General features: G+C 42.9%; 1 protein-coding gene across 1 annotated transcript in view; it reads right to left on the reverse strand.

Moving 5' to 3' along the window:
* URI1 (URI1 prefoldin like chaperone) overlaps positions 1-23,983 on the reverse strand; it is a 42,944-nt gene that overhangs the window by 13,159 nt on the left and 5,802 nt on the right. Inside the window, exons 2-4 of the mRNA XM_077310776.1 lie at positions 11,753-11,787; positions 8,467-8,545; positions 6,128-6,263 (exon numbers count right to left, since the gene is read on the reverse strand). Of these exons, the coding sequence (XP_077166891.1) occupies positions 6,128-6,263; positions 8,467-8,545; positions 11,753-11,787 (250 nt within the window). The remainder of the gene's footprint in view (positions 1-6,127; positions 6,264-8,466; positions 8,546-11,752; positions 11,788-23,983) is intronic.

Genomic DNA, 23,983 nt, shown 5'->3' on the forward strand with positions numbered 1-23,983 from the left:
AGTTTCCACGGCAGAGTTGAGATTTGAATCTGAGTCTCCCAGATCCAAGCCTGCCATACTAACTGAGGCTTTTTCAACCATGGAAGCTCTGCTTCCCAACCTTCTTCTGCACAATCGTGCCACTTTGAGGGGTTTCTTGAAGCCTGAAGAATGTTTCAGGGGTTTCTCAATGGCAAAATAAAGTTGAGATAGGCTGCACTAACCACACCACACCGGCTCACATTAACCATTCAGAACTGCATTTATTTATTTATTTTTAATTACATATCATCTTTTCACAATGCCCAAGGTGGCTTACAAATTAAAAACATAATTAAAACACAAGAAGTACAATGAATCAACTTATTTTTATTGATTGATGTTTACCTTTTTACCCAGCCCTTTCCCTACAACACTCACCCCCACATACCTAAGGCATTAATTAGTTATTTACACTGAAGCAGAGTCAAAATAATTCTCCTTTGCACCTTTTATGGAAGGAGGAGGGCACAGGAACCTTCTGTACCACAGGTTATTCCAAAGATTGAATGCAACCACTGAAAATGGGCTCTATATGGGAGAGACCAACAGAAGACAGGTACCCGGGCCTTATCTGATACATAGGATCACACGGTAAAATTTCATGTAGCCCTTTCTTTGTCTACCTAAATTCGCTTTTTGCTATTTGCAATGGCTGTAAATAAATATTTTTGTTCCAATTGTGGGAATGTACAGTTAAAGGGTTAAAAAAAACACCCACCTTGATTAAACACTAGCTAATATAATAAGCAAAGCAGTCAACTTCACTATGGCAGCTGCAAAATGTCACCAAGCTTATTTTGATGCTCCTACAGTAGCTTGCAAATTGGATGGATGATGTCTTCCGTTTATTATTTTCCCGCTATTATTTTAACATATTTGGTCTGCACTATCTGTATTGTTCTGACCTATGGCTAAGCCAAATTAACACGAACTAGCGAGCTAACTAAAACACCAGCTGTAGACATGAGTCTCTTGACAATAGTTGCTTAAGATAAATATAAAACTAATTTTGCAGTGTTTATCACATAGATCTGTGTGGGTGTGCAAGTTGGTTGGTTTGCGCTGTTGTCTGTATTTAACATTTGAACTCTTACAGAAAATCCTGAAAAGTTATTGGAAGAGCAATGCTCTAGGACAGGGATTCCCAGTCAGGGGTCCATAGGCTCCTGGGGAATCTGTGGAAGCTCCGGAGGGGGTCTGTGGCCTCTCCCCTCCTGCCTTAATGGACTTGGCTACAAGCTAGGGAACCAGCTGCTTCCACGGCTCCCCTACCCGAGCATGAGTTCTCCCGTGATTTATGAGGCTGCCGTGCCTATTTCTGCCTTAAACAGCCTCCTGTCTCTTCCCCCTCAGTCTTCCTCCAGCTTGTCTTCTGGTGGTCGTGGCATGGAGGTGTGGCCAGCTGACCACATCTGGGGCTTCTAGAAGCCTGAAAAAATTATTTCAGGAGTTCCTCCATGGTCCAAAGGCTGAAAAAGACTGCCCTAGGATCTCAGGCATGGACTAGTCATAGTGGGAGAAAGACTTAAAACGCCCAAGGATTCATAATCATGTTTCTGCATGTGGATTCAAGCTCTTAAATTCGGTTTTGGGGAGACCAAATCCAGTCTGTTGTGGGGAGAGGAATGGGAAGGCGATTGGAAGCTGCTTTGAGCCTCCTTCAGATAGGGAAAAGCAGCAATATAAGAACCAACTCTTCTTCTTCTTGGTGCTGTATTTTTAGTACATTATCTACAGTTGTTTTCCAGCTGTATTTAACTGTCAAATGCTGCCTTTTTCTGTGCTGTTTAGCCCTCGACTCCTCATGGCAGTCAGTGATGGGGGAAGCCTCGATAAAATCTAAATGCTTCCTTCTAAAGAAAAGCCAATACAATAATATTATTATTAGAATATAACTGCATTGCTTTTGATAAGAATTCTTTTGCAGGGGAAGAAGAACAGGTTTTAAGTCCCTACTAAAACATCTCCCATACTGTGGAGAGGACTTCTGCAGAAAGGACTTGGGTACCAAAACGGCATCTCTTGCAAACCACGTTTCAAAAAGAGCAAACACGTGATGCCGAAGTGTTTCAATTGCCTGTTACAAAATCTAAGACTGGAATTTTTCTGAAATAATCCATTCCTTTTGTGAAAAAGTGATGGATTACTGGCTGAAACAAGAACATAACCTTGCGAACAGTTAAGAACTGGGGCAAGAGGTTACAATTAAGTCTTAAGCTAATAATATTAATAGAACTGTACTTCTGTTCTCCTCCAACTCATACAAATGCAAATTACCTGAAGGACAGTATTCTTTCTTAAACAGAGGTTCTGCCAGACTTTACTGCTGGGTTCTATCTTATCTTGATGAAACAAGCAGATTCTACCAAATTACAACTGATCCCTTTGATTCTATTCAGGAGCTACGTTTTTTTTTTTTCCTTGAGAGGGAGAAAAAAAAACCCTTAAGTATTAAATTTCTCATCCAACATTTTGTTTCTTCTCAAGGCCTAATCCCTGGAATGTCTTTGAAATTAGTTTCCACTTTGTGGCCAAAGAAATTATACATCTGCGTTACGGGAACTATGCAACCTTTCTGGATCGTAATTGCTTTATAATGTAACAGAAACTCAGATAGTAACGTAACACGTGATCCTGAAGAGAGATTTCTTTTTCAACCTAGCATGTATTAAAATCCATACTCATCTCAAAAACAGCAGAAAACAATCATCTAAACATAGCCTTAAAAATGATATTAATACATTATTTATCATTAAATGGATATTATGGTATCTACAAATCCTGGTATAAGCAGAATGTAGAGCTAGAATTCTGGACTATACCACTTCAAAGTAGACAAAGGTGGGACTGCATTTTTGACGGCAGTGAAGTAAAACACGGGCAGTAATGGGCAAAGGGCTATGCTAAGTATGTTCTCAAACACAGGCCCCCTCCACTTCCAAACTGAAGTGGCTCAATCCAGAATTCTACAACCTCAGTCTACTGCCTCACGCTGTTCACTGCAAGAATGTAATAATAATAATAGTAATAATAATAATAGGGTTGAAAAAACAATGCCTTTTTGAACTCCTGGAACAGAAGCATGTACAGAACCATTACATATATATATTCCTTCATATTTCCCTACAACAGGGGTAGTCAAACTGCGGCCCTCCAGATGTCCATGGACTACAATTCCCAGGAGCCTCCTGCCAGCATTCGCTGCTAGGAATTGTAGTCCATGGACATCTGGAGGGCCGCAGTTTGACTACCCCTGCCCTACAATGTACTATGAAAGGAAACCATCTCTTAATCTATTAAGTGAAATATAACTCCAGGTGTCAGCAAAAGATGCACAGTTAAAACGAGCTTTCGGAGCTTTTCTCCCCTTCTAGCCTAAAGTTTAAGCTTCTTAAAGTCTTGAAGGAAGGATGACATTCGAGGCTGTTGTCCAACTCTGTCACCTTCGATAATCGTCGGGGAGGTTGACGCGGCTTTCAGGTGAACTCTACGCTGATAAGCCGGCAAGGGAAACGTGGAACATCGCAGATGAGGCACAATACTTAGAATTAATAATCAATTTGCTTAATTAATGGAATGAACCCAATCGGAATGGCAGGAAAGAGGCAGCGCTGGCACAACACCGAGGTCTGCGTTTCTTCAAGGTTGCTGATGAACCCAAGAAAGCAACAGCTAATGAAATACTTAACGTTCTAGCCCTCCGCCCTCCGATCATCTCAGCTTTAGTGAGGCCATTTTGGCTCAAGAATTCCATCCAGACTTTTACACACACACACACAAAGTCAACAGCATCTTCTGCTGTATCTGGGCTAAAGAAGGCCGCCTCCCCATACACACACACACACTCATTCTAACACAGAGAGGCATGGCCAGTGTCAGCTGGGGAGCAGACAGTGCCCAGGGCTTTTGGCAGGGCTCATTGCCACTGATTTCATGCCCATATACCTGCACTGAAACCTGTCTGTGTACCTTCCCCCCCCCCACATACTGCTTGGCACTCCACCACCCATCTCCCCTGCCACAAACACCACCCAGCATCATTGGGGAAGGAGCGTGGGTGATACAGGACGGTGGCATTTCCGGCACCGACAGCAGTAGCAATGCCCAAGTGGCAGAACGTGGGATTCAAATCATCATACGGCATCGGGGGAAATAAGTTTAATTATGAATTCTGTCCAACAGTATTGAATAGCTCATAGCATTTGGAGTTCCTATTCTAGTGAAAACTTATGTGGCTTCATTTACCATTTACCGATCACGTAACATCGCACATTACGTGACCGGTAAAAATGGGCAAGTTGTGGATGGACAACTCATTAAGGTTGCTTTGAAGGATTTGGGTTGGATCCATGCTAAATTGGTAATTTCTACCAACTCCCCCGTATTGCAAAGATTCAAAGCAGATACACATGTGTTGATAATATGATAACTATAACCTGGGCTAATCATGATGCAGAATGAGGAGGAAGAAGCGGAGGAGGAGGAAGAGGAGGAGTTGATTTTTATACTCCACTTTTCACTTCCTGAAGGAGTGAAAAAACATTGCCCTTTGACTGTTTTGAATCATCATCTTCAGAGAGCCAGCTTGGTGTGGAGAGCTAGGTTAGTGTAGTGGTTAAGAGTGGCAGCCTCTAATCTGGCGAGCCGGGTTTGATTTCCCACTCCTCCACATGGAGCCAGCTGGGTAACCTTGGGCTTGTCACAGCCCTGATAGTGCTGTTCTCAAAGAGCAGTCCTATCAGAGCTCTTTCAGCCCAACATCCCTCGCAGGTTGACGGTTGTGGGGGAAAGGCAATGTTTTTTTACACGAGTGATTCAAATGTGGAGTTCACTGCCAGAGGATGTAGTGACGGCCACAGCTTGCAGAACTTTAAAGGGGGGGGGGATTAGGCAGATTCATGGAGGATGAGTCTATCGGTGGCTACTAGCCATGGCGACTAAAGGAAACCTCCACATTCAGAGGCAGTAAACCTTTGAATTCCAGTGCTGGGGGTAAAATCAGGGGAAGAACCTCTTGGTTCTCCATAGCAACTGGTTGGTCATTGTGTGAGACAGGATGCTGGACTAGATGGACCACTGGTCTGATATAGCAGGCCTCTTCTTCTTAAGGTGTTATTCCTAGATTTGGACTGTACACTTTTAACTACTGAAGGTCATATTTCTGAATGCTCCCCTACATTTAAAAAAATCTTTCATGTTAAAGCCTTCTAATGCCACACACTGAACTTGAGCACAAAGTAGCACCATACAAGCAAGAAGGCGGGGGATGATTCTTTGAGTTGGATACCATAACACAGCTCCTTCAAAGAGCAGGACACCTCTGGATCCAGTTTCCTTCTTCAGTAACCAGCAAGGGTTCTGAAGAAGCTTTCCCATTTCTCTGAGGTTCCACATGTAAACAGTCCAATAATTCTAATACTCTACCAAAGGATTTAAAAAAAAAATTTCCGTGGGAGATAAAAATCAAATCTGGCATGAAAAGCCGAACTTTACCAGCTTGGAAGTTATCCGAGTGGCGGTTGGTATCTGCTAAATTCTCTACCCGGCCTTTTTAATGTTTGAAAAAAGGTTAACAGAAGAGCATAGCTAATTGGGGGGAAACAGAAAACCACTATGATAACCTCTTAATTGTTAATAAAACACAGAAGTGATACAGTAAACAAACCATGCATAAAACCAGAGAATATTAAAACAAAACAAAAAAAAACACTGTTTCATGTGACTGCATTCTACACCAGCAGTCAATTTTGACTGGTGCCAATATTTGTATTAACGACTGCCTACTGCAATTTACAATTGAGAAATATTACAGTACCATATGTTAATGTAATCAACTGCTGCCATTTCAGGAGTTCAGCTGAAACATTGCATCACAAGAAAAATGGTTACATACACACACACACATACACACACACAGGTTCGATTACAAAGCAAATACACGAAGTTGCGGTTTTCATATTCCAATTCATTATTCCTTAACACAAGAGAGAATGCCTTATTTGAGGTTTAAATGTAAGCCATTAACCTGAGGGAGACTGTTAAGCCCACATGGGCTATTGAGTAAGCATTTCGTAAACTGACATCCATCACTGGGGAAAGGACCTACGTTTTTTCCTGTGTTCCACCAGATCGCTGGCCTGCTTCGCCGAACATTTCGCGAACCAGTTGTCCCCAAGAAGAACTGTGATCTCGTTGGTATGGACCAGTTTTCCTGGCATGAAAGCAAGGGGCCCAAAAGGTACCTGTCAATGTAGAAAAGGAAAGGTATGAAAACAAGGGCAATCCAGCACAACAACCCCCCCACATTCATCTATAACCACAGTCTGAGGTTGGCTAATAATGAATGTTGTAGAAAAATCCTATGGTTTCTACTGTTCATAATCTAATGGCCCAGACGTCATTCCACACGTTGGATTCCACACTTTGCAGCTGGATTTTCCTGTGTGGAACAGAAACTCTACTTCGAAAGTGTATTGAAAGTGCATTATCCCATGTGTGTGGAATGGGCCCAGATCTCATCAAATCTCAGGACCTAAGCAGAGTCAGCCCTGGGTCATAAGTGGATGGGATACCAGTAAGGAATCCCAGGTTTGCTATGCAGAGGCAGTTAATGGCAAACCAACTCTGACCATCTCTTGCCTGGAAAAATCGACAGGGTCGCTGTAAGTCAACAGTGACTTGATGGCACTTTCCGTCACCGCCATAGCTACTTCTGGGTAGACCTCCACAGGACAGTGCTGCAAGACCTCAACCAATTTTAAAGCCTATATTCATATGTGCTCCCGTTAACAGATCCCAGAATAAGCTTTGAAGCTCAGATCAGAGCAGACTTCCCCATGCTGCCACCCTGAGCTATTCTAATAGAACCAGAATGCCAAGTATGAAAAGTAGCTTGCCTCGTGTACCCAGTTCAGTCTCACCATGGAACCAGAAAGCAAATTCAAGTGATTTGGATAAAAAGATACAGAGCAGGGTGTTATCAGCTTATCAACTACCAGCTACTCCAAAACTGCAAACTGTTTCGCCTAAGGCAGTGGTTCCCAACCTGAGGGTAGCAAGCCCTGGGGAGGTCAACTGACCCTTTCCCCAGGGGTTGCTGCCACGCCGCTGCCAGCCTCGGTGACCCAAAGGGGGTCGCAGCATTAGAAAGGTTGAGAGCCACTGGCCTAAGGGCTTTACATGGAGATTGACCATGGGAGAAGAGAAGATTGAGCCTGGTGGAACCCCCACCAGGCAAGTCCCACACTGGTGATAGTTTGAGTCCAAAGGCACCTTTAAGACCAACAAAGATTTATTCAAGGCGCGAGTTTTCATGTGCATGGAACAGGGATCATAAGAGTACAGATATAAGGAGAAAGTAAATTAGCAGCAAATTAGTCAACAGCATCATAAGTCCAAAATATGCAGCATGGCCATTCCTTGCTAGAAAAGCCAATCAGTCCTTTGGGTTCAATTGCAACCTTTTCTTTTTTCCACCACACAACCTGGGCATAAAAGGGACATTTAATATTCTGAGGCACTTTAGAAAGGGGAAGTAGTCCCCGCTCTCATTCCTTAGCATCATAGCCCTATGTAATTTCCCTGGTCTCCATGGCTACTTTTTTGCACTTCAGTGATGTGCCTGGAAATTACTTGTGGTTTGACCCAGAGACATCCTAAGTGGTGGCCGGCGGTGGGGGAAGGATCTCTATGACAAGAGCAAAGGATCTTAGTACAAAAATTTGCTTTCTGTGTAAGTCAGTATCTGAGACTTAAGATTCCAGGGATCAGGGAATACGATTGCCCGCTTTTCCACCTCACCGGAAATTATTGTGTAATACATATTTAATTATAGCTTTCCATATAATAAACAGGCTTTATCAAATGTGTCTGACTTTGTCTTAGTCTGTCTGTCAAGAAATCTGAGGTTATAATTTATTATAGATTTGAAGAAAAGTAGGTAGAAGAAACGGAAAACATACATTTAACACTGTCTGTAATCAATCACTGCTAACTACAATATGGTGATACCTGAAGTAAAACATTGTTTTTTTTTTTTAATCTGACGCAGATATAACATTCCAGATCTTCTTAGCATGGTTTAGACTGCAATAAAACACTCAAGATTCTTCCCTTTCTCCATTCCTTGTCTTAGGTTATGTTTGTGTTGATGATAATACTAACCAGAATTGCAACCAGGGTTAGAAGGATATCTACATTCTCTGGCTTGAGCTAACCATGGTTTCAGTCAGCATAAATGTATCTATGATGCTGTTGGGTTTTCAAGGTAAATGTGTCCTTTAAAAAAGGGAGGAAATAAGAAGCATACAAAATAAAAAGAGGGAAGAAGTAGTAGTGCATGAATTTCCTGAGCATTTCCAAGTTTTCAACCATGTTTAGAGGATTATGTACATCAGAGCATAGTACAAAAGTCTGCCCGATCCCACTGAATATCACAATACCTACCATGACATCGTATGAGAGTTTATCTGGCAATGTATTTAGTCGTTCTTGAAGAGCTTCATAGTCGCTCTCCACCTTCTTCCTGTTGGAAAATTGAACTCAGGTTACCGTCAATCCTAAATAAGAAAGGATCTTAAGAGCAAGGTGGATAAATACATTTTTAAACTGTAATTTGAATGTAGAATTTTTTGGGGGGGAGGCACCACGGTTGCAAAAAAGGGACCTTGCCTGAGTCAAGCTTCTAAGACATTCTCTAGTAAAGTATTTTCAACTGGTTGAATCTCTTTCCTAAACTATTTTATGGTAGACTGTATGCCTTCTGGTTTACCATTAGGCCAAATGTGTGCAGAGTTGGGTTTTCAACGCTAATGTTGCCTTTTCAGAGGGAGTTAAAAACAGTTGCAAAAATAACCCTTCAACATCCCATTCTTTTGTGCATTCTTAACTGTCTACACAATTCCTCCCCATTGCCCAAGCCAGCATAGAGATGCTCCCTTGTCCTGCCATGCTGATCTCTGGCCCAGTCCTTCTCACATGTTGTACAGCAAGACCAGCTGGAACAGAATGTGGATCAAGCCATGCAGCTACATGCTCATCTCCCTAAGAAATAATGCAGTGTGGGCAACTACCACCACACTTCACCTAGGCACAGTGATTGCAATCAATATTCTCCAACATTTTGGCCATCCTTGCCAAACTAACCATGGCTGGGTTGGGGTGAAGGAACCCCATGCCTTTGCCTTGATAAAAAGAATGTGCTCCTTGTGCTCCAATTAGGAACACGCGGGGGGGAGGAGTGGAAAGAATGGCAGGGGAGAGGAGTGGTCAAAGGATCCATGGGGGCCCGTAGCACCAGAGCCAGTTTAAGGATTTGCGGGGCCCTTGCAGAGTACAGTTATGGCCAGACTGGGGACGGAGGGCCCCCACCACAGTGGAAAGGGGTGTCCCTCCAATGTTATTATTATTGTTGTTGTTGTTGTTGTTATTGTTATTATTAAATTTATATCCCGCCTCCCCCCAGAGGCTCGAGGCGGGTCACATAAAAACCAATCCCCTAAAACAATAAAAGCACAATAAAACATAATACAATTAATACAAAAGTTAAGACAATTGTCCTTAAAGAGAGAACATTAATTGTCCTTAAAGAGAGAACATTAGCAAAACGTATTAGATTTAGACTATTTTCTCCAAACCAATAGCCACAATTTAATGTGAGACAGAGTCTTGATTTTTTTTTCCTCCTCCTCATTCTTCTTATCCACGGCTTGCAGCTTATGTGCTTTTAAACGTTTTTTAAAAAATAATATTTGATACACACAAACTATAAATTATTTGCTCAGAGGTCTTTCGGGCATGAAGAAAAAAAGCCTCTTAATATAAATTTAAAATATTATATGCTCGACGGTGTATAACCAAAAGTTTAATTTCTCCGCTAAAGGGGGGCAGTTTGCTGTGATTCCGCAAAAACCCTGCAGACAACAATCAAGAGTGCTCCTGTTGTTCTCCCTGCAAAACCCTAGTAAACGCAGCATGGATGAAGAATAATTTGATATCTGTTAAGATCAAGTGTTCTCTCACAATAACGCATAAGAAATTGTTCACCGTTAAATATACTGTTGCCCCTTGGATACCATACGGAACTTCTCTTTTGCTAAGATGCTCCCTATTAACTACAAAGCATTAAACCATCAATGTCGAAAGGACAGAGGTCATAATTTAAGGCCTAACAGGCTCTTGGATTATAAAGGTGCACCTCAGGCTTTAAATTAGTGCATTTTTTTCCCAGCAATTGGAGAAAACTGGGGGGAAGGCCGTTCTCTCTCTCCTAAGTCAACTTTTTTTTTAAAGTACAGGCTCGATTCTCTAAACCAGGGGTAGTCAATCTGTGGTCCTCTAGATGTTCATGGACTACAATTCCCATGAGCCCCTGCCAGTAAATGCTGGCAGGGGCAAATGGGAATTGTAGTCCATGGACATCTGGAGCACCACAGGTTGACTACTCCTGCTCTAAACTACTTTGTGCAATTGTTCTGGACTCTTTTGAGCTATTCAGGTTATTCATTCATATAGTTGAGGTTTCTGTTCTTGGGGCAGCAGTTCATATAAACTGCTGGCCTGTGGAGATCTAAAGATGTTTAGGAGTCTTTTAGTATACTCTTGAGTAGAACGTTTGGCCTTGGCCCAAACCTAGTGGAACGAGCAGCCATCCTAGATCAGGGCCCTGATGGAAATATTACAGTTCTGCAGATGACACTCTTCCACCAGGCCTATGGTTGAGGCTAAGGTGGTTTAACGCCATTTGGGCCTCCCTCCTCTCCTTTTTGTTCCCCTCCCTCTCCTTCCACTGCTGGTACAGACTAACAGACCTGCAGGACAGGTGGAAGAAGGTTGGGGGAGGGGGTGGGCTTTATTAATTGCTGATAGTTGTTCATTTTAGTCATTTTGTGCTATTTTAATTGTTTTATTGATTGTTTTAGCCTACTGTTGTGAACCGTCCCAAGCCCATTTGTGGAGAGAGGCAGGATACAAGCTGAATAAAAAACTAATACCATCATTAATAATATTATTATTAATATTAATAATTTGACTGGATTCAATGGGCTTAGAAGAACGTCGCTCTGCTACGGAGCAAACTGTTTCTATGTGCTTTGGGTGACAAAAATACTAAATTGATTGTGTGCATCTTTTTTTTAAAGAGAGACGCACCTAAAGCTATACTTATAGTGATGAATTTGGGCAGCCAGATAAAAATGCAGGCGATTGCAATTGAATTATTCCAGTAAAGCATTACTCTAAAACCAGGTATTAGAATTTACCCAGTTTTTCTAAAGGAGACTCATGGGGTTGGACCCAACCAGTTTTCCTGCTCTTGAAAATGGAAGAAAGGAGTATCCTTTGACCACTTGAAAGGATATGCTGGGGATCACGGAGCCTATGTGTAAAAAACAGGCTTCCTCGGAAGTTGGTGGGTTCTTCATCTTTGGAAATTTCTAAACAGAGGCTGGATAGCCATCTGACAGAGAGGCTGATTCTGTGAAGGCTCAAGGGGGTGGCAGGTGACAGCGGATGAGTGATATGGTTGTGAGTGTCCTGCAGAGTGCAGGGGGTTGGACTAGATGACCTAGGAGGTCCCTTCCAATTCTATTATTCTATGATTCTATAAAGCCATGCAGGAAAACAGCTAGGAGGAACATTGGATGAGATTTGAGTGGAAAACACCTGGCTGGATCAAACCCACTGGCTATTTCTGCTGGTATTTTAGGCACGCAGTCAAATGTTTTTCACTTACCAGTGCTGGATTTTTTCTTGGCAGCTAGTGACCACCTGTCATTAAAACAGATAACTGTTCATGAAAAAGAACAAGGATACGAACACAGCTGCAAAGGCAACGTTTCACAATCTGGAGCAGCGGCTTTACAGATCTGGTGGCGTCTCTCTATACATTTTTATTTGTCAGTGCAAAGGTGTGGGAGCGCTCGCTCTTAAGCAGCCCACTTTATCACGAGGCTCTAATCCAGACTGATAACCACAGAATAAATTACTCCTTCCCCCCCAACTCATATTTTGATACAATGTGTGCTCCGTAACGACAAGATGACACACCGATACAAGATAAAAACCAGCATTTTGTAGAATCTACACATCTGTTTTCCATGTTACATGCTTTGCAGAACAAAGTAAATATAATTTATTAAGAGGAATGCATGTTTGCTGGGTTTTTCCCCCCTCGAAGAACCGCCTATGAAAATATTTTCTCATCATCAATAAACCTCTAAAACAGAATCTTGCGTGCCGTTTGGCAAAAGGTTAAGGAATCACGTACAAGGCAATGTGAAAATATACAAGTAAATATAGCTACAGATGTCTATGAAAAGCAGGATCATTTAATCCAAGACATAGCTGAAAATAATCTTCCCTTTGAATATATCTATTTAAATTAAAAGAGAAGTTTGTGATTATTTAAGGCAATGGCAAACATTATATGCCACTTGGATCAGCATCGACATTTTTATGGCACTCAGATATGTGTGAGTTTTTGTAAAATAATGCACAGACAATGTGATAGCTCTGCCCCCCAGTAGCTGCCTGCGTTGCTCTATGATTATTTATTTTAAAATTACGCTTTCCCACTGAACAGCTTTGGGGTAAGAGGTGTCATCTAGCACAGGGGTAGTTAACCTGTGGTCCTCCAGATGTCCATGGACTACAATTCCCATGAGCCCCTGCCAGCAAACACTGGCATGGTCTCATGGAAATTGTAGACCATGGACATCTGGAGGACCACAGGTTGACTACCCCTGATCTAGCACATATGTTCATGTGTGTGCGCGAGCCCGTGCCTGGGCTTTCACTTCACTGAATCCACAATATTCTTAGAATTCACAATACAAAGGCACACCAAAATCCCTGCAAAACAGTTCGGCATGTTTACATATTCCAAATTTGGTGACCCAAGCTCCTGGAAAACACGCTCTGCAATATTTTGAAAGAACATGAACAAGAAAGTGCGTAGCTAAGGTGAAATGTAAGCGTCCTATTCCATAACAAACACACATTGTCCAACGTTCCAGGACAACCCAGGCTTAGAGTTCCCTCTTGACCATTCTTGCTTTTTCACTGGCCTGGTCAGTGTAAAAAGCACTGAAGCTTAAGGGAGAAACCTATGACTCAGGGGCTGATCACCTTTACAAGCGGAGGGTTCCAGCTTCAGACCCCGGCATCTCTAGTCAAAGGGAGCTTCAATAAGGCAACAGGAGAAATCGTTCTCTGATCGAGACCAAGGGTTGCCAACGCTGGACGGGGAAATTACGGGTGATTTGGGAGTGGAGTCTAGGAAGGGTGGATGCTGCAGAGAGACGTGACCTCAGTGTGGTATAATAACAAATAATCCACCCTCCAACACAACCATTTTCTCCAGAGAAACTAATCTCTGTTGCCAGGAAATCGCTTTTCTCCAGGTTTGCAACCCTCCCATGCCCCTGAAGAGGAGCTGTTGATCATATATTACTAAACTAGAAGGACCAATCTGTTCCACATAATATATTTCTGGTAAGGGCTTGGAGGAGGAGCTGGTCTCATGGCTGAAGTGCAACTCAGCACAACACCCACTCAGGGCAGCTGTCCTGCCCCTGAGTGCCTCCTCCAACCGGCTTGCCTGTCTGTCCAGCAGCCAGCCAATCGCCTTCCGTCCCCCACCCCAAACCACCCCCTCCTCCTTCCACTTCCCTCCGAGGCTCGGAGGCTGCAGATCCCTGCTGTGTGAGAGCTGCCCCTGCTGGTGAGTTCCCTACCCAGGAGCCTCTACTCTGCAGTCTTTCCAGGTCCTGGGGGGAGTAAGAGGCCATCAGCAGAGTTCTTCCACCCACCCCAATCTAGAGCCCATTGTATTCCTGAATGCAACGAGCTTTGTTCCTAGTAATCTGTATCAGGCAGTATCATAATACACATGAATAAGGATGAGGCACATCCAGTATTGAATAAGGATGTCCCCATGCTAGGAGGACCAATATCTTCCAAAAACTATCGCACATGGATAAGGATGTCCCCACACTCTCTGCTGCCCAATGTGCTCTGTGAAAAGCTGTTTCAAAAAGTTGGAAATTTCCCAGAGCTTCCTGAGAAGCACCATATGAAATGCAGTCTGGAGAGCCCCGGTGTGTACACAGGTGTGTTTGGGTGTATGCAGAAAAATTCTTTGGACCCCAGCTTGTATGTTCATACCCTTCCATGAATTAACATACGCAAATAACCAACAATCGTTTTAATCCGGGAATGACAGAAGCCCTACAGGTAATAGGAAATTCCCTGCCAGAAAAACTGCACGAATATAAACAGCAAATGCAAAGGAACTATAAAGCAAATTGCATTTAGAATCCGTCTTGAACGTATATGTTTTCAAAAATCAGCTTCACAAATATTTGCTTCTCGTGTACCCACAAACAAGCTAACATGCGGAAGCAATTAATGGGAGAACATTTGCCAGGGGAAAAAAATATAATGCAACACCTTCAGTTTTCAATGAAATCACAGGTGCAGATGGTTTTCTTTGTAAAAAGGGGGGGGACAGAAGGGGGTGGGAGGGTGGAAACGGGGTTTGGCTTATATTCAGTCGCTCCAAGGTAGATTCTATAAATCTTGCTCAGGCAGCAAGATGCCGTCAACAGTCCCCTTAAAAACCCAAAGCAACACAGCAGACTTTTATGAAGCTCCATAAATGACTTGTGGCCAGGTTTTGGCATCAATAGGCTGAAAGAACCAGCTTACCCTGGAAAGCTGCATGACATAAAAAGAGCAACCAGTACTAAATGTGCATTAAAAATAATGGGTAGACTGTCAGGTTAAGATCTGGGAAGTCATATTCAAGTCCCCACAATGTCAAGAAGTTTATTGGGTTGCCAAGAATTTTGCTAGATAACTGCCTAGCCCGTCATTGTAGCCGAACGTACTGAACGGGGCTGCTGTAACAGAGGTGTTCCTGGCCTTGACCAGGGCCAGGGCCTTCTCAGTACAGGTCCAGGCCTGGTGGGAACTCCCGGAAGAGCTGAGGGCCCTGACAGAGATGGCACAGTTCCTCAGGGCCTGCAAGATGGAGCTCGTCCACAAGGCATTCGGTAGAGGCCAAGGTGTGGAAGATTGATGGTCCCTCCTTAAGTCACCCTGAACACCGAAGGCAGATTATCCCCCTTCTCCTGAGGTAGACTGGCAGGGGGTGCAGGGAACTGGACTGGGGTTATGATGGGTTATTAGGGTTAGGGGGCATTGGATGGGCTATGCCGCCTGGGGATTTATTCTTATCAATGTCCTATTAGGGTTTTATTGTAAACTGACTCAAGCTGGCTTGGCCCAGAAGTGGCGGTCTATAAATATAAATAAAAAAAATAAAAAAATGAAAATAAAATGGAAGAATGGAAAACAATGTACGCATTATATAAAAATAGGGTTAAACGTGTTGATTCCATCATAAGGATCAGGTCGCAGACATTAGTGAGATATACAGGCATCTACATGTCTACACCATCTTCTTGCGGAGCAACAATGGGAGGTCTTCCAGAGTTCCGGCTCTGCTGCTGGACCCCCTGATGGCCCCTGGGTTTTGGCCAATATGTGGCACACAGCACTGAACTGGATGGGCCATGACACAACATAGTATCTCTTATGTTCTTATATGCTAATACCTTCCCCAATGGGCAAATGGCTTGGCTGGAATACCGATATTTTTTTCAAAATAATAAAAAGTAGACCTTACAGACTTGAGAGAGAGAAACTCTACAAGGAAAGCCTTTCATGTATCCAGACAAGAATCGCCGCAGCACAATGGCTAACATTTCTGCCATGAAGCCTCACTGGGTGGCCTTTGCCCACCCAAATCCTTTCAGACTAACTTTGCTCACGTGGCTGTTGTGAGGTCAATCATGAAGAAGGGGAGGAGGTACAAATACTACCTGGCACTCCTTGGCAGAAGAGGGACAAAAATGTAATGAGTAAACTGAATTTATGACTGTTTTGTTTTCTTTAAAACGTTCGTATGCCGCCTGTCATCCTAAAACGCGGTCCCCCCACCCTGTCATCCTAAAACAGTGTTCCCCCCTCCACCACCCTTTGCACTTTTTTCTATGACCTAATCCAAAGTTGGGTGTCAACTTCTGAAAATTACTATTAAGGTAAACACAGAATCCAGCTACCAGGGTAAGGGTGGGGGAGACCCACGCCAACCATGCTTACAAAGTCTTCTGTACAACCTCCATTTTCCAGGAAAGGCTAGAACGGCTAGCTCTCCATCCCCGACACATGACTTTCCACCCATGAAGGGAGCTAAAGGCACAAAAAGCAAAAGCCCCACAAACCGTGAAGTGCAGCATGTTCATTAACCTCTACATGATAATCCTTTCGTAGCTGCATATTAACTAGTTACATATTCATAATCATTTACATTATTTAGAAGACCTTCTATGAAAATTTCCAGGCGATATCCATTAGCTACAATGTTAAAGGTTACTCGAGATAGTCTGCTTAATGTTTCCAGGAAGCTTTTTTTAATTAGTAAATATGTAAATGGGGAACATATGCTTTTGGGGTATTTTTTTCCCCCCTCAAAGAAAGGGGAAAAAAAGGGCCATCAATGGAAAAGCGCACGGAGAGACACTGTTTTCATCAACCCTTTGCCCCTTAGACCGAAACAATAAATCAGCAACACCAATCAATTTTAATTTCAAGCTCCTTCTTTAGAAACCCCCATATACTGAAGAATAGACTCAAAAGGGAGGGGGGGGGGGAAATACATACTTCATACTCCTTCAAATGAATAGGAGCTAGTGAAGTATATCTAATAATCATGTATTATTACCTCCCCATCACTGAAAATATCCACTGGGTGAACGAGGGAGGGAAATAAAATAATAAAATAAAGTATTATGCTTACCTTCCCATAAGCAATGCTACTGTTTAGAAGTTCTATCGGGGGCCACAGAGTTCACCCTGGACATTCCACAGGCCAGGCACTAGCTCCTCCTCCTCCAGCCACTGGGGCTGCTGATTGGATGGAGACCAACCAATCCAGCTGAAAGCAACTCATGATCCTCCTAGCCTGGAAAATCCTTGTGGTGTTCCTAAGGTCACTACCAAGAGACATAAAAACCCTTGCTGATTTCTAGTTGCAGAAGTCTGCTTGCCTTTGGCCAGACAGTCTGCCCATCTGTAGAGTTGGCCGTTATGCCTGAACTGAGCCCCCACTTAGCTCTGGTTAAAGAAAAGAAGTCATAGTTAAGCACTGGAGTCCGCATGAGGTCTCTGCAATGTAACAGCAGCGGATTTATTTTGCCCACCAAGCATAAATAATTTATGTCCTTTCCGATACGCGATTATCTGTGGTTTATCTGACTACTAAAATACTTAAATACATAGCGAGTTATTAAACCACATGGGCCAAAATCTTAACACTGCCTCATCAAGTGCTGCATTATTAAAACCAGGCACCAAGTGAAATAAGAACAAGTGCCTATTTTCTCAGCCAACAACAATCCACTGGTACCGCTTTTCCCTTCGTGCTCCTGTTGCAGGACAATTTGTTGCCTTGAAGCCGAGGCGTTAAATAGCTTTAAAAGGAAGGAATCTGTTTATCTGCAACGATGCTATCGAGGTGCCACAAGGGGGCATCGTCACACGAATTTCCACCTGCAGGAAACAAGCCATTGCACAAGCTTTTTGAAACAATCAGTTTAGGCATGCCTGTTTTGAATAGCAAGTTTACCAACGCGCCAGTTCTTTAAAATCCAAAGTCGGTATTTAGCAAGGAAAATAAATGTTCTTACTGGGGCAGAAATCAAAAGGGCTTTACTTTAGAAGCACACATAAACACAATTCACCAACATCTGGAGCTGGAATTCAACAAAGCAATTTAAATCCCATGCTCATCATGTCAGATCTTCAGCGGAATCCAACTTATATTTACTCGGGAACCAGGCACCACTAAATCTAACAGGACTACACTGTAAAGTCAGTGTAACCAAGACTGCAGATTTAAGGAGGGAATCAAATAAAGAGTTCACAAAATATTAAACCGGATTGTTTGTGCGAACAGAAAGAATCTGTTAGGCACACAATTCACCAACAGAGTGATCCTGTCACTCCATTTTTATTTTCACCTTTTACCTGGGTCTCCCAGATTCCTCACTCTACTTCACTATACCACACTGGCTCCGTTTATCTCCCAAACTGTCCTTATGCATTTAAAATAGTCTCCATTCTACGTTAATAGATATTATATGTCTTGATATCCCTGAAAATGGTAGGTAGCTGGTGCCATTCCACTTTATGATTCCTTAATTTTATTATTATATGTATTTAAGTCAGCATCACCAGTATTATGAATATGGCTTTCAAGCATGAAGCCTGCAATAGCATTAGACAAAAAGCCTACGTAGATAATATGGGCATGTACCTGCTTGCGAGTGAAAATTCTGCCTCCTTCACAAAAGAAGAATTATAGTGCTATCCTTAGCAGAGTTATCCTTGGGCCTAGAAGGAAACAGCTTTGCTTAGGGCAGCGCTGTTAATCTCTTTCTAATTTAGAACTTTCTGATTAACTCTGTTAATCTCTTTTTAAATTTAAAAATCTGACTGAACAGTAGCTCCGGCCATAATTTCCTTGGAATCTGAGAGCTGAGCGTGCCGTGCAAACTTCCTCACCTGTACAATGGGAATAAGATGCATTTGCTTCTCTACCTTGTGGATGTTGTCGTTAATTAATGTCTTGGAAGCACTTTGAAGATGTGAAGCACTGTTATGAGTGCTAAGGAATATTATTTACTACTTGAAGAGCCATCAGAATATAAGCAAAGAGAGGAGCAATTTGAGGCCACTTAATCCTGAATTAAGCGGCACATTTCACATATTCTTTCTACTGGGTTTCTGTTTCTTAAAAGGATACCGGCACCAGCCAAATGCACAGCTCTCAAATTCCATGGACTACACGAAGCCAAAGTGCAAAAGAAGGAAATTCCAAAACAGGTGCATGGTAGAGAGCAAGCAACAAATGTGTCCTGTTTACATTGAGGAAGGAAATGCAGGGAAAAAGCAAGTTCTTAAATACATAAATCCCAATTATCTTATGTTAGGAAACTCGCTGCCATTTTGGATTTTATGAAAGTGTCTTGAGTCTTGGATCCAATGCTGCAATGCTCAGAGGCTATAGCAAGGATGGGCAAGCTATTTTTGGCTCGAGGTGGCCAACTCTGGAAATCCTGCTACAGCACAGAGCCCTGGGAAGGCATGGAAACGCAGATGTGGCCATTAATTCATACTGATAACCCGGTGGGACTATGAAGGGGACCTATTATGCTCTTCCATACAAAACTTACACAGAGTCTCCACACGTTTCAAAATTTGCCAAGGCTAGAACCTTCTCTCTTAACATGGAGATATTCTACATCGGGTTTTTTTTTTTTTTGTTTGCTTTTAATGAAAAAATATTCAATCACCTAAGCCAGGGGTAGTCAAACTGCAGCCCTCCAGATGCCAGCAAATGCTGGCAGGGGCTCATGGGAATTGTAGTCCATGGGCATCTGGAGGGCTGCAGTTTGACTACCCCTGGTCTAGTCACAGGTTCACCGTCTCAATGTGAATAAGGCCTAAAACTTTAGGGGTGAGGGGAAAAACCTGGGCAAGATGTGGCATATTGGCATTCAAAGAAAGCTAAATGTAATAAGTCTATAGCAAACTGGATGGAGCTATAGCCATGAAAGATCAGCACACAAGCACACAATGTGCTTTTTTGGATGTAGCTGGAGAAAGTATGTTACTCTCTAGAGCAGGGGTGGCCAAACAGTGGCTCTCCAGATGTCCATGGACTACAATTACCATGAGCTCCTGCTGGTAATTATAATCCAGGGACATCTGGGGAGCCACCGTTTGGCCACCCCTGCCCTAGACAAAGCGCTATGACAAAGCTATTAGACACAATCCGATGTGAAGACGCCCATTGTGACATGGTAGCTTTTAATTCAAATAAAGCATGCCATCTTCTCCTGTCCTACAAATGAAGGTCCCAAAAACAGCTTCCAATTTTATGGTGTTTAGATATATATAAGCCTAACATGTGTTTATAGGCCTACCATGTATGTACACAACAGGACCTGTGTCTACAGAGGGACAAAAATGCAATCTTGTAATCAAAGATGCCCCTTTTTGAGTCAGTGGTTAACTGTGGAATACTACTCCCTGTTAATCACGTTTTTGAGTATCTTACAATGGAACTTATCACGGACTTTCCAGGTCTTGCTCTCTAGTCTCTCCCACAAAAGCAAAACAAACAAACAACTGTTTTCTTGAAAAGGTGTTTATTGGAACCAGCTTGTTCTAATCACTAAATGCAGGAACAAACGCATTGTGCCTGTGGGTTTTCTGGGGCTACCAAGCAGAAATCTGCTCCAAAGACGCCTTCAGTTGCGGAACTAGAATTTAAGAGGGTTATTGCCTTAAAAAAAAAATTATTCCTAGCCCTAACCACAAGGCAGGCTTTCCCGAAACACAAAATAAGCACAAGCAAATACCAATGGAAGATTAACAGCCTGATCCTGGTTTCAGTGCACTTAGGGAAGAGAGATCCATGACAGGATTTCCAATGCCTTCCCCCCAAACCTTGTTTTGAATGTTGTGCAGCCACGGAGGCACGCCAGGTCGAACAGAACAAAACACTCTAAATAGCTCATCTGAAGCTACTTGAAGCCACCTCAGGGGGGGAAATACATTTCCTCCCATGGCCATGCAGGAAAGGGAGTGGGGGGATATTTCTGATGGGGAAGATGGCTTTTTTTTTGGGGGGGGTCAAATACTGCCTTCCCCATGCTCTGCTACAGTGAACATGCTGGTAGCCCTCCAGGGCTGCACTTCACTAAAACCTAAAAATGTTGGGAGAGCCAATCACAGATCTGCATTGTAGCATGTAGTTTGGTTCACGTGCACAATGAACCTATGAACACATACATATGAAACTGCCAGATACGAGTCCACAGTCCTCATGGGTCTGTCTATTATCAGATGAAAGGAAGACAGGGGCTTTTCTCGGTCCTATTACTGGAGATCCTTGAATTCAGGATACTAAGGACTGAACCTAGGACCTTCTCCATACAAAACAATATGTTCTAGCACAAATCCAAGACCTCCGCCCCCCGCCCCCACCAAGCACAGAATATCATTCTAAGCAATTCAAGCTGTTCCTACTGCAGGAGAGGCAGCTGAACTGCTCGAGATTATATCTCGTGATACTTTCATGGCCAACACTGAGATCCAGGAGATGCTTTACACTTTGCATGGGGATTATGTTCACCATGGTTTCATCATGCCACAGTAAACGCAGCTGCTGTGTGAATAGTTCTGGCATTTCATCAAGTGCTGCACGGTCAGAGAACAGTGGCTAACTTGCCTACTACGGCCACAATCCTAAAGCAGCTTTCGTGGGAATCGCTCTCCCTGAACTTGACGGGGCTTGCTCCAACGCAAGGTACTGAGAACGGAGCTCTGTAAGAATCCCCCAGCAGCCTCTCTCTTAAACCTTAATGCTGAATCTTACATGGTCAACACAGATGTATCCATGGCAAAAAAAAAAAAGTAGCAATCAGAACTATCAAACCACCCCTTGGTCAAGCTGCTGTGACCGTCATTAGAAACGGCAGTCCATTTTAACTAGTGCTCCTTCTGCAAATTTACACGGGATCAGCCCCTCAGCACCCGTCTTTTGCCGTCTTTTTTCTTTTTTACGTCGACAACTGAACTTGACGTTCCAGGCAGCCTAACTCGTGCTCGAGCAATTCAAGCCAGTTTCTCTTTATCAGAACGCTGAGAACTTTTCAAGAGGGCACGAAAGATATCTTATTCAAATGTCCATTCTAGATGTCCTGATAACTATTTTCCTGTTCTGACTTAGGCTGCCACGAAGAAAACTATGTACCGCCTAATGCTAATTAGCCTTGATACAAATTAAAAACTCCTCTGTCCACAGGAAAGCCACAATTCTTAAAATAAAGTATCAATGCTCTTCTGCATAATGGGCTCTTCAGAATTCCATTTATGGAGACCGAAGCAGCTTTGAACAGGATTTTGCTCTCCTCCGTTTTATGCTTACAATACACCTGTGAGGTAGGTTAGGCAGCGAAAGGTTGTGAGTTTGCCACACTTGTTGAAGTTTTCAGTCCAGTCATTTCAAAAGCTGGACACTCTGACCCACATAAAATAACCCATGTAAAATCATTCAAATTAAGCAAACGTGCATAATCTTTTATATCCCATCCTATTTAGCAATTTCTGCTCTTTGATTGACTTGCTTCAGTTTGGCTGGTCATAGGAAGGAAACCAGTTTCAGCCTTCTCTCTGACGTCTGAGCCTTGAGCAGGGACTTCTCATCTTTATGGTTTCACAGCCCTAAGGACTAGAAACTTGGATCTAGTGAAAAATTTCTGCACCAGATACTGTGCAATTCATTTCTGATCACTGTAATATATAGGGAGGAAAGTGTTTTGTGATGCTCAAGAACCTGCATGTGTAACTGTGCGAAGGCTATTTATGCTTCCCTTAGTGCATGACTGGATCCAAACCTTACGCCCTATATAATGACGGTACATATATAACTCTATTTGCGTTGATTTGCTTATGTATAGACCAACTCCAGTCTTTGCAAGGGAGGCAATGTGGCTTCTGATTCTAGGTAAACTATTCTTTCTCTCCAATAATATGGTGGGAAGAGGAAACCTGAACATCCTTTTGCTTAGCACAGGCAGGTTGAAACTGGATCACTGGGAAATGACTGAGGCTCATTAAGAAACTACTTCCCCTAGAGAAGCATGGAGCTAGGTAGCACGTAGGTCTCAAGTGGAAAGAAGCCTAGGAACAGCTTCAATCAGGTTTAATGATACCAGGAAATCTGTCCAATAAAATTGCACGCAAGTCTATTGCTCATGAAATGTCTAACCAGACAGTAAGATGGTCTCAAAAAAACATTTGCTGGGAGTTTGTTTACCAGCAGAATAAGCCAATCACAATGCCAGCTCTCCCTCCTTGTGACATGGAGAGACTTTCTTCTTGCGCAATACTCATGCCACATGATAGCTCAAGAGGTGTCATTCTGCTTAGGGATGTATTGCTAGTAATGTGACCAAAGAATGAAGCCCACTTGCACAAGAGCATAGCTACCGCCGCACACAAGTGGAAACATAAACAGCCACAGCACAGCTGAACATACAAGATCTTGTGCACCTACAAAGCAATTCTTCCCTTGATATCATAATCATCAGAAATCAGTTGTACCACCATTCTTATAAACAGGAAATTCTTACTCATCTTTCAAGGGGGATGATTTCCAAGGATTAGAAAAAAATCAGGGGGAAGTAATTATTATGCATTTTTAAAGGTTAATTACAAACCTAAATGAAAAAGAATACAGTGAGGAAAGGCTACATATTCATGTATTTCTTCACCACTGATTCTGCTTCTCTCCATGCTGTATACAGCAGTGGTTCTCAACTTTCCTAATGCTGCGACCCTTTAAGGCAGTACCTCATGTTGTGGGGACTCCCAATCATAAAATTACACAAGTGTTCTTTCACAGAAATTAAACTGAAACTGACCAATGGCATGAAGATCCATTATTCATGATTGTATATAAATTGTTTTCTTCCCCCCCCCCCGGAGTTTCTCAGTTCAGTTCTGCCTCTTGTCTCACCATGCTGATCTCGCTCTAATCTGCTGCTCCAGGCAGAAGAACGCTCTATCTTGATCTACCCCACAAGGCTGTTGTGTAGATGGTGCTCTCAGCTGGGTCAAGCTGCTTGCCGTGACCCCTGTGAAAGGGTTGTTCGACCCCCAAAGAGGTCCTGACCCCCAGGTTGAGAACCACTGATATACAGGAATATCATAAAATGACGCATACTGGAAAAGTATAGCCAACACTTCAAAGAATAAATCTGACACTGAAGCATGAACTGTCAAATCCCCAGCTGAATTCCATGGTATCAAGGTTTCTTCATTGCAC

This window comes from Paroedura picta, chromosome 14 (assembly GCF_049243985.1).
Source record: "Paroedura picta isolate Pp20150507F chromosome 14, Ppicta_v3.0, whole genome shotgun sequence".
Lineage (NCBI taxonomy): Eukaryota > Metazoa > Chordata > Lepidosauria > Squamata > Gekkonidae > Paroedura > Paroedura picta.